At 26.4% G+C, this 12564-nt stretch overlaps 1 protein-coding gene across 2 annotated transcripts; it reads left to right on the top strand.

Annotated features, from left to right (window-relative positions):
* Positions 1-9960: 9960 nt before the first annotated feature.
* Positions 9961-11936, top strand: LOC112691696 (profilin-like). 2 transcript variants are annotated; one of them, XM_025566055.1, is made up of 4 exons: positions 9963-10344; positions 11013-11184; positions 11382-11484; positions 11826-11936. In XM_025566055.1, the coding sequence occupies exons 1-3, from the start codon at positions 10231-10233 to the stop codon at positions 11477-11479; spliced, it is 384 nt and encodes a 127-aa protein (XP_025421840.1). In that variant the 5' UTR covers positions 9963-10230; the 3' UTR covers positions 11480-11484; positions 11826-11936. The 2 variants fall into 2 exon arrangements, with proteins under 2 accessions (XP_025421841.1, XP_025421840.1); XM_025566056.1 differs by lacking the exon at positions 11826-11936 and having other exon boundaries at positions 9961-10344; positions 11382-11542.
* Positions 11937-12564: the final 628 nt, after the last annotated feature.

Below are 12564 nucleotides of genomic sequence, written 5' to 3'. Positions count from 1 at the left end.
ATAATTAAATGGTGAAACTAAAACATTTGTGCCAAGTAATTATAGAGGGTGTGTGGAGGGTGGCTTTGTTCCCACGGATCACCTTGGGGTGGATAATCTAGCACTTTCAAGTTTTATACTAAATGTGCGCCTATGGATCTCAGTTCAGTTTTTGTAATTTTTTAAATTTTTCCCAAAAATTTCTTATTGTAATGGTCGAAGCAATCCGTCTAATCGAAATCTTGAACACAAACACAAGAAATATAATTTACCTAATAATTTAAAAAACATACATCTTGGTAAAACCAATACATTTCACATTTCACTTGGAATCTAAAAAAAAAATAGTGTTTCTATGAGTATTAAGGTCAGTTAATTATTATAAGTACAAAAACTATTTTTTCTTTAGAATTGTATTAGTAAAAATTTTGATATTGAAAACATATTAAATATTAATGAAGATAAACATTGTAAAAATAGTAAAATATACTATGATATTTAAAAATTTACGTTTATACAAACGTTTAAAAATAATATACGAGTATTAATTTTAAATTTCCATTGATAACCATCTCAATTAAAGTCACAATTTATGATACTTATCTTAAAAGTTATAATTTTATTACAACTATAATTTATGAGATAAGCATAATTGTATATAATTAAAATACTTTTTCAAATTTTTAAAAGAAAATCAAAGGCGAGTCTACAAACACAATACATTTTAAACAAACGCAAAAAAACATACACTTTTAAAAAATTTAAACCAACTCATATCCGGACAGTGATAATCAACGATAAATGCAATCCAAGCTTTGAAAAGCTAATCAAGTAACATAGCCGTCAAATTTTTCAAAAGAATTAATTTTCTTTTATTCATTTGTATTTTTGTTTTTTGTTACTAATCTTAGAAAATAATTCACTATATCCTAAGTACTAGAATGGTCATGAATTACTCGTGTAGAAGAAACATCATATTGTAATTATTTAATTTTTCAACGTGTTAATGGGAAGCTCATGTGATCAAAGTAGATCCAAAAAATTTTCACGGAGAGGGATGCATAGCTATACAGTGGAATCTCCCTTAACTAACACAGTTCTAAATAGCGGACACCTCCGAATAGCGGACGTTTTTATGGGACAGGGACATTTTCACTACTTTCATATAGGAAAACCCCTAAATACCGGACATTAATCAACGGATACTTTTATGGAAATTTAATTTTGATTTTGACAATTTTTATCGTAAACATGAATAATCGTTGAATGCCAATTTAATCTAATCTTACTACTATATATTATAAATTATTATACAATTATAGTTTATCTTATTTGTCCATTGATTCATCGCCTCGATGAAACATTTCTCTAGATTATGTTCTGTGAAGTTGTATGTATGTATGTATGACTATACAAATTGCCATTACCTTATCTGAAACTTTATGTTCAGTAGAAAGATCTTTCAGGTAATATTTTCTATATTATATTTCTAATTTTAATTCAGTATATTATTCTTACAAAATAAATTGTATCATAATATATATATATATATATATATTATATATATTTTTAGTACATTACGTCGTTTAAAGATATGGCTGAGAAACAGAATGGGAAATGAAAGGTTAAGTAGTTTAGATCTGACTAATATTCATCGACAAAGATACAAAATTAAAGAATTTTTTTTAACAGTGATTAGAAGGTATTATTGAAAAGTTTAGATTGAGTTTTAGGTGGTTGGCATTGCTTTTCAATAATTAATAATGTATTAATGTAAACAATAATATACATTTTTATTAGAAGTAATAAATAAAATAAGTTATGTTTTAAATATATTTTGTTATACCCATTGATGATAAATAATATATGTAATTTAATTAGTGTTAGTGGGTGTGAGGGACAAAGCTCCCCCCACAGCTTATATTGACACTAAAAATATTTTGCACCCAGTGAGCTACATCTCTGTGGACGTGCCTGCCCATCCCCCCTCTGAATAGCGGACACCTCTAAATAACTGACAAAATAATGGCGACCAAGAGTGTCCGGTATTTAGAGGTTTCACTATATATATACAAATATATTATATGTATGGTAAATCGTAGCTTTAGGAATAAAGTTAAATTGTATAACAATTAAAGGAATAAAATATCATAATATTATGGTATTACAAATTAATAGTATAATTTTTATAATACTAAGTCAAGTTTATGTGGTTTTTTCTTTAGAAATTTTGTTAATTATATTTATTATGTTATTTTTCACTATACATTAATATTACAAAAGAGCCAACTCTGTCAATCTTTCTTCTCTCATTTTTGCCCTTTAACAATTGTTAAGTAGCTTTAAAAAGGAAAAACTTCTTTCTGCTGTTATGATAGAAATTGGCAATGTAACTAACATTTTAAGAAATTATATACGTATTAGTTCGTAATTTTAATCTCAATGATTTAATGTATCATGAGCAGAATTTATATTTTAGATTCAGGATTTACTAATACATAACTTGTTTTTTTTTCACGGAAATAACCGAGACGACGTGTGACGTATAACGGTCAACGATTTCCTGCAATAATGAAGATAAAATTTCAATAATTTTTTTTTACATTATACTGTATAATATCGATTAATTAAAAATACAATATATAAACACAATTATTGATGTGCGGCTTGTTTGTAAAATAAATTATAACCGATTTTATACATTGTAAATTATTCATATTATTCTATAGGTAGGCAAAAAGTTTAGAATTCTTAAATGATCAATAAAAAATAATTGAATAGTTTTTTTGATATGTATGAAAAAAAATGATTTTGATGGATATAAGGGGCACTTCTCTTCTTCCCCTTGGATCCACGCTAGCGTGTGATGTATAATTTGCTGAACATAATAACACAAAATAAATGACATATAAAATTAAAAATAAATTATAATATAATATTATTTTCATTAACAAGAAACTATTTTCTCTTATAATAGGAGTGTATTTAAAAATACTAAATAAAATTTAAAAAAATATTTCAGTTATTTAATATAGTGCTAGCAAAACCATGTTATATAGTTTTAAATATAAGTTGAAATTTATGGTTTTAAATAAATATATTCTATATATTAAATATAGTCGAACCCGTTATATTAATTACTATTCTATTAAAATATGTCAATGAAAAGTTTTTTTTGTAGGTAAGTATCTACTACCTAGAAAATATGTATTAAAATATCAAAAAGTCTCATAATAAATTATTAAGATTTATAAGAATACCTGAAAGAAAAGTATTCAGGTGTTTATTAAATAATTGAAGTTTGAATTACGGTAAATCCGATCAATTTCACAAGTATTAATGATAATATATTTTTTCTTTAAATTCCAAGTGTGGTTTTATTTTAAACACGTTTGCGATCAAATACATTTTGAATTTTGTGTTTTATGGTAGTATTAATATATAATTTCATATTAATAATTATTCTTAGTAAATTTATTTTATTACGTTTTACATTTAAGCTACAATTATGAAACCGATAAGATATTCAGTATAGACATAAACGCATTTATGAATAATATTTTTGTTTAATTTAGTGATACTCTTACTCGTATTTTAGATATATTAAGGTACTAGTACATGCCACATAGTTTTTTAGGTATGTATACTGAAAAGTAAAACATTTTCAATGCAAATCATCAATATGTACGATAATAATAGTTATTTGCTACATTAATCGAGATAATATATTATTTGTACAGTTGTATCAATCGGAATCTGTTTTAGCACGTACTAATAAAAGCGGAATAGTATAGACATCTACGTTAGGATTTAGAACGTGCACTGAAATAAATTAAATCTTTTAGACATTAACTAGTAATCAAATCTTATGTTAATATTTTAATAATTTACATATCTTAATTAAAAACTTGAATATTTTTTACCTGTCAAAAAAATGTTAAGAGCTTGTACGTAATATATCTATTATCATAGTACTACTATACTATGTATCTATATATAGTGCTCGACGTGACAAAATTAAAGAAGGGAGACTCTATTTACTTTATAAAAATAGAAAAGCGTCCTCAAAACTTGTTAAGTGTTATAATTATAATGTAATATTAGTAGGGGGATGCTAAAATTTCTGAAAATTAGTTGAGGTACTCTGTTCCTCTTCAAGTCGAACACTGTCTATATAATATATATTATATTGATACTATTATATTATATATTATGTCTATATTTTTAGTAGTTATTTGTTTAGTAACACTGTATCAGCATGACAATATATCATATCATTATATATACTCTAATATATATACTCGTATGTATATTATACATAGTCACGTGACACCATTTTAATCAAATGATAGCATATTGACATATGTCATTAGAAATACGATTAAATACACAATGCTTATAGCTGTATAAATAGATATTGTATAAAGTATATTTTAAAATATTACGACTATCGCAATATTATTATGACATGGGCTATAATGTACTACACATTATACTATACATTATGGCTATAACGATATCGGCTTAATATACTAAACTACGGAAACAATAAACGAAACGTTAAAATAGTCGTATTTTATTTTATACATTAATCTCTACGCCTACACGGTTTCACAGTGTTAGCGAAACTCAATTATACCAGCACTTTTTACATTTTTAATATATATTAAAAAGGACACTAAAACTCTCACTGTGCCCGGCACATATGGCACCTTGACATCAAGAATAATCTAATTATTTCTACGAAAATACAAAATAAATTTCCTCCACGATAATAGAAAAATTATTACGTACTTAATTTAAATTTAAATAAATTACACTTAAAAACTTAATGGAACATTTTACATTCTAATGCAATATGTAGTATATTTGTAGTACGATTTTGCCTATAATAATGACTCTTATAGGCGTATTACATATTATGTAATATAATATTTATTCAAATACAGTGAGTATTCAAAAGAGTATTATTCTGATACTCATATATATATTGAAGGTTTTACTTGATGTAGGTCGATCGACCCCATACGTCCTATTTTAAACTAGATTATCCGGTTTATTAATTTTTTGTTCAATTTTCTCAGCTTAAGTTAAACGAGGCGCATTTAATCCTAATTTAGTGGTTCTGTTTTAATGAATTCAATCGATTCACTACAAATTAAAAAATATAATAAGTATTAATTTTTAAAATATATTCCTCATTGATTGGTTAAAGTGAAATAAGTTTTTTGAATTTTCAATAAAAAAAATAAACAATTTTTATTTTGCTGTGATACATTTTTGTTTTAATTTCATTTTCAATAAAAAAAAATTGCCGGGAATTTGTTTATTATGTTCACCTTACCGTTATGTATTATGATAATTAATTAATTTATTGAACGGTTTAATATGGTTACAGGGTAATGTAATGAATACTGAATAGTGAATATACTAACAGCTGATATAACATTTATATAATAATTTGACATTATTTTCGATGAACTACACGCGTCCGATAAATAATTATTCCTAAGACAATGACATTTTATAAGATGTGATAATTATGTCGTCTGTGCTATTTTGAAATAATAAATTAGATAAAATAATTAATATTATAACATTTTTAATGACTGATATAAAGAAATAATAAATTATGAAATTATTAAATAAATAACAGCTCAATTTTGAAAAATAAAATTAAAACAATTAATGACATCATAAAAATTATAAAATATCGAAAGATTTTTTTTCAATCGATCAATTTACTAGTAATTTCTTTATTTGATATTAGTATACAATAACATTGATAGTAGATAGTTGTATAAAACGAGAACCCTGTATAGAAAACATAATCGTCAAAAATTGGAACAAATCATTGATAACCTCGACCAAACTAGTACAAAACATGTATAGTAATAATAATAGCTATATCTATAAATCATAGTCGGATAAAATTAATTAAATTATTAATAAAACATAATATTTAAATATCAAGGAACGCGATAATGTTATAATTTATAGTTACGTAGTGTAATGTATATAGTCTAATAAATATTCATACTCTTTTCAAAGGAAATAATACAACTGCCAACAAAATGAATACCTATATTAAGATAATTTACTATATAGCGTTATACAACAAAAATAATATTCAATACATACATTTATACATGTACGATTATAGGTACATATATTTTAATTTAATTTTAAAAATTATGATGTAAAATTAAATAGTTAAGTATAAAAATATAATAATAATATATTTATGTACCTATAGAATAATTATACATTTATACATTTTATAACATTATAACATTTATAACATTATTGTATTATTTTAAAATGTGTATAATTCAACTGTAAATGTCTCTGACTTGGTGGTTGTACCTATATTGCCTATATTAATTAGAAATATTTTTTTACAATCTAATAAAAACTGTCTCCAAATTTATTTTATAGATTAGCAAATGGCTTATTTTTTGTCCAATTATTCAATTGTTATCTAAATACACTTAGTAACTGTTATAATTACTGTTAAAGACAAAATTAAGGTGTTACCACTGGTTAATTAACTAAAATTTTTTTTAAATGTACCTAATTATAATTTTAACAATAATAATAATAAGTATATTTAAAGATGCATAAATCTATACAGAGTATATATAATATTATTAAATATATAATTAAAATTGTCAGATTTCCAAACCGAGTCATAATGAACGACTTTTATTCTTCTTGTAACCAGTTTACTTAAAATTGTTAATGATAGCAGATTTTTCATGTAAAAGTAACCTTAACTTACATCACATTATACTTATCTAATTAAAATCATAAATAAATTAATACATTAATTACATAATTTTTACTAATATTTTTCAATTATATTTCTTTTTCTTTGAAAAATGTTAGTTTTGCTATTTAATTTTGTTTTTTGTTTGAAAATGTTATTGTAAAACGTACTCTAAGATAATCCAAAATTTACTTTATACGAGATAAAATAATATTACCAATAATTATATATAACCAATAGTTAGTAGTATTTTTCCACAATTACAGCATTTTTGTAGTTTAATGTTTTAAATTATTATTGTTCCTGATGAGCCTTTATTATTATTGTTATTGTTTATACAGTGTGTTTTTATAACATTATGTTTTTTTTTTATTATATTCAACGATAAAGATCATTGAATGTAAGTACTGTTAATAATCAGTAATATATAATAAAACATCTCTCAACATCTAATAATCGTGACACAACATGAAACAACATGAAACACTAACAGGGACGTATCCGTGTAACTGAGACCGTCTCGATTCACGATTGTATATTTGTGGTATATACGAGTACTAGCTTGATTACCCGGCTTCGCACTGAACATTCTTGGCCATGACATAGGTCTTAATGGATTATTACCTAACACTATTTAAAGTCAAGTTTGGTGCAACTGTTGATGGTTATAAAACTAATAAAACGAAAGTTAAAATGAATGGGTAGTTTTGGTGGTACGCTGAATTACCTCTGAATTATCGTATTTGCCGGTTCCAATATTTTTTAAAATCCTTAAATTACATGTATTGAATATTGGAGAAACCACCATGTCAAAATTTCAAGTTCAAATAGTTTTGAAATGTAGCGATGATCAATGAGTGTGTAATACCTGACGTTGTCCGTTGAGAAAATTGTGAGTGTTCAACTCTTTTTGGGTGTTACCGTAGAACATATGCCTTTTTAAGTAAAAATCATCCGAAATAATGGTTGAAATAATAATTTAATATGTATTTCAATTTGTAAATATTAAATACAGTCATGTCTATCACACCTTGCTGTACCGTTTACTATATTTAAGTATATACTAATATCTTTATTACAATGTTCAATTTATCTTGGATCATTATTTTTTTTATTTATTCATTTTATCGAGAAAAGTTTGACAATCCAAGGTTTCAAATAAATGCTATTTATTGAAGTGCATTTGGATTACACAAAATTTTTTGATTTTTATTGATTTATATAGTTTAATATTTTACATAATTCTTAATCTGTGATTATTAAAATCAACATATTAAACAAATCAAATATTTTCTAGGTAAACGAAAAATAAAAAATGTATACATTCAGTCCGAAACTGTTTCAACTCTTAAATATGTGATTTTCGAAAAATCGTTTCTTATTACACGGTGAAAGTATTAGAGGAACCACTATTCTAAATTACAGGTGCGTACGTTGAATAGTTTTTTGAGATTCAACGATCAGTGAGTCAGTGGTATTCTAGGGCATTATTTTAACTTTTGAAAGGGTAGGGCAACTGATTAAATTTGTTGACTTCATAATATTTAAAAAATTATGGTTATACCTATATATTTAAATATTTAATATTTATGACGATAGACTGTAAATAAAATATTTTTTTGGGAAAATAACATGTAAGGATTAATAATGAATAATGATGTCATGATGATTAACAAAAAACATGAAACGTTTCAATATAGCATATATCAATATAGGTATGTGTATAATATTAAAGCAGATCGCTAGAGAAAAGTGTGAGTATCTTATAAAATTGATCCACAGGGACACGTACCCTCCCTATCAATAGACTACAGAAAAATGTTGACATAAAACATTTACAAATAAATGTTATTTATTTTTTTATTTATATAATATACTTAATAGTAATGGTTTTAAATGCTAAATAAATATTTATATATTTGTTAGATAGCCGATGTTGTCGAACGTCAAAGGCCATTATGATATTATCGTTCTTCTTCTTCTTCTATGAGTTCCTCTCCGTTCCGGATGTTGGATATTATATTTGCAATGTCATTCCTGTCAAGTGATGCCCGAAATAACTCAATCGATGTTATATTGTACCAGTCGCGGAGATTCTTCATCCAAGATATTCGTCTTCTTCCAACACTTCTTTTTCCTTCTATCTTTTCTTGTAATATAAGTTGGAGTACATTGTATCGTTGATTCAATTTACTCATAATGTGTTCAATGTATTCAAGCTTTTGTGTTTTTATTGTATTTAATAGCTCCTTCTGTTTTCCCATCTTTTCTAATACCCTTTGGTTACTAATTCGATCTGTCCATGAAATTTTTAACATACGCCTATACAACCACATTTCAAAGGCTTAAATTTAGGGGCGTATTTAGGTGGGTGATACGGGTATTAGAACACCCCGTATTTTATGGTATTTCACCAGATGCAAACTTACTTAAAGCGTAATTTGAAGAAACGTATACAACTTGTAGATTTTACATATACTGTCTTAATATAATCGTTTTCATTTATATAATAATTTATATAAATACCTACATGATATTCATTAATGTAGTACGGGAAGGGGAAGAGCCCCCCACTTACTATAAGTCTATTCAATTTTAAAACACCCCCGTTATATGAATTCTGGGTACGCCACTGTTTCAATTTCTTTGCTTGTTAATTTTGTAAACGTCTAAGTTTCGACTCCATATAATAATACAGAAAACACATAACATTTTAACAGTCTGATTTTTGTGGCAAAAGATAAATAAAATAAAATAAAATCATGACACTTGAAAACCTTCGACATTTTTCGAAATACTTCCCTACCTATTTCAATTCTACATTTTATTTCTAATGCTTGATCCCAATCTTCGTTTATTGTTGTTCCGAAGCATATTATCGATAGTTTATTAAATATAATAATAATCCCCCCTCCCATTGAAAAAATTCCGGATCCGCCTCTGGAAGTTATAGTAATCAATGCTAATTCCTACGCGGCCGAAAGGTGTATTGTATACGTCGTTCGACCGTTCGACGGCGCTTGGCACCGAGACGTATATTTTGCGGTCGACGCCGACAGCGGTGCAGTACCTCCACTGGGTTTGGAGGAAAGCTGCGCAGCCGGAACGACGCGTACACCGTTGCACATCGGTGCACTGATAGCAACGCTGCGCGTACGTCAATCGGTTTTTATTCTTGTTTTTTTTTTTTATTTTATTCCCTGTCATTCCCAATATCTACGCCGGGTGTCTTCTCGCTACGCACGTCGCACACGCACACACACATCACCATTGCCATCCGGTGGCCGTTCTTTTCTCTCTATTTTTCTTTAAAACATTTTTCTTTTCTTTTAAAAACTTCTAAAAACCCTTTTAACTCGTGCGCGTGCACCTTGTCACCGGTATATTTTACTCGCCGACGAGACAAACTATTTCCGCCGCCGCCGCCGCTGCTGCCGCTTTTATTCGTCTACCGCAGATCACGAACGAAACCGCTTAACAACATGTCGTCTTGGCAAGATTACGTCGACAAACACTTGCTGGCGTCCAGGTGCGTGACCAAAGCCGCCATCGCCGGCCATGACGGAAACGTGTGGGCCAAGTCTGAAGGATTCGACGTGAGTATAAACGGTCTTTGTCGCCCTTAAACCCATGATGCTGGTCCTGATGCCGCGTGCTCTTCTCGTGACCATTCCCACGTCAGATCCGCGATCCGTTCGCGATAGATCGACCGTGCGCATTTCACGGCGTCATCTTGGTTAGATTCGGTCAGCCAAAGCCCACGCCAATGTGCTTTTTTTCATTCGTCTATGTGTTGTCCTGTGATTTGCACGACGTTTTGTTCATTTTATCGATGATTTTTTTCCTCTCGTTAACAATAGGTTTTTACAGTCAAAATTAATCTTAAAATCATGTTTTTTATTCTAACCTAACCTAATTATAACACTATATATGTTACTTACTCATTACTCTATCTATTTTTCTTTATTGTGTTCTTAAATGATACTGATGTTATTATTTATTTATTTTTCACCGTAATAATTTATCCCAACAATTCATACATTTTTCCATTATAAATAGATATAATTATACTAGTCATTATTAACCGTTGTATATCTAATTTCTATCTACCCAGCTTAATACTATTATACTATGTTATTTTAACTAATCATATTCTAACTAGTATACATTTTTAATTTGTTAAAACTTTCATTAGATACCTAATTATTAGATTATTCATTAGATACATGTTAAATTTATTCCAAGTTCTGTTTTCTTAAATAAGGTATCAAAAGAAGAATTGAGTAAAATTGCTCTGGGTTTTGACAATCAAGATACATTGACATCTTCTGGCATTACTCTAGCTGGTGTTCGTTATATTTATCTATCGGGTACTGACAAAGTTATCCGAGCTAAACAAGGAAAAGTTGGTGCTCATTGTGTAAAAACACAACAAAGTAAGTTATATTTTTTATATTAATTTTAAAATAAATCCCTTTAACATGTATAATTAAGGAAAACAAATATATTTTTAGCTTAATTGTTTAAAAGTTTTTAACTCTAGATATATTGATATCATTTTAATGAAAACTTAAATATTTTAATCAGTTTTCAATATATATAATTTTTGATTTTAAATTATTTTTATGTATAGCTATTGTTGTATCATTATACGAGGATCCGGTTCAACCACAACAAGCTGCATTGGTTGTCGAAAAACTTGGAGATCATTTAGTTTCACATGGTTATTAAACAATGTAAGTCAAATCCTACTTTATATTTTGAAAATAAACGGCAGATGTGATACTTCATAAATCGACTTCTTATTACATATTTTGTGTTTAATTTATTTGATTACCTCAATTTACTTTACAATTTTATTCAGATATGGATTTCAATAAATTACTAAGTATTACAATTTGCTTTAATAATAATCTTGCTCTTACCATATTTTTCAATTTCAATATTCCATTACTATTAATTATGAAACTAAAAATTAATTAATTGCAGCTAAAATTAAAATTAGTGTGATACTAATTCCAAATTGGTTATTCTTCAATACTTGCTGTATGTTAAATATTGAAATAATTATTTACAGTGCAACGAAAAATATAACATTGAAGCTCACCAAGAACAAGACTCCTTAAAAATATTTATTGTATCCCATATTAAATTATAGATATTTGAATATATATATATATATATAATTTTACTATAATTTATAACTGTAAAATTAATATATTTAAATATTATCAAAATTTGTACTGAAGCTATGTTAAAATATTAAGTCTTGTTCTAGGTAAGAAAAAAAAAAATCTATCCCCAGTAATATGCATTTTTAAATTTGTATTTAACTTAGTAATTATTATTTTTTTAACCGTCATACTTAATAATAAGTCTTGAAATTATTTAAAATAAACAATATTTTATTTCAAATGTTTTTTTTTTTTTTTTATTATTATTGTTAAGTACTATTATAAAATATACATATATTATCATTGTGATTAATAAGAATTGGATATTTATCGGTTAATTTTTTTTTTACAAGATCAAAATTATTTTACTCTCATTTATTAATGATTATTTAAAATGAAATCAAATGATATTAATATGTATATATTATTCTGTAATAACCTTTATATTTCTTAAGCTTTATATGTTTATGATATTTACTGCAGTGTGAAAGTTTGAATTTTATATTCCTATTGATTTACTTTAAAATATTGATTCAATCAATTATTTAAAAAGGGCTTCTTTTTGTATGAAGACTTCAAGTACATTTTTCCATTTATTTTTGGTGTAATATATTTCTATATACATATAAATTTAAATGTTTT

This window comes from Sipha flava, unplaced genomic scaffold, assembly GCF_003268045.1.
Source record: "Sipha flava isolate LNK unplaced genomic scaffold, YSA_version1 65_pilon_pilon, whole genome shotgun sequence".
Lineage (NCBI taxonomy): Eukaryota > Metazoa > Arthropoda > Insecta > Hemiptera > Aphididae > Sipha > Sipha flava.
This window is presented reverse-complemented; position numbering and strand designations above follow the sequence as displayed.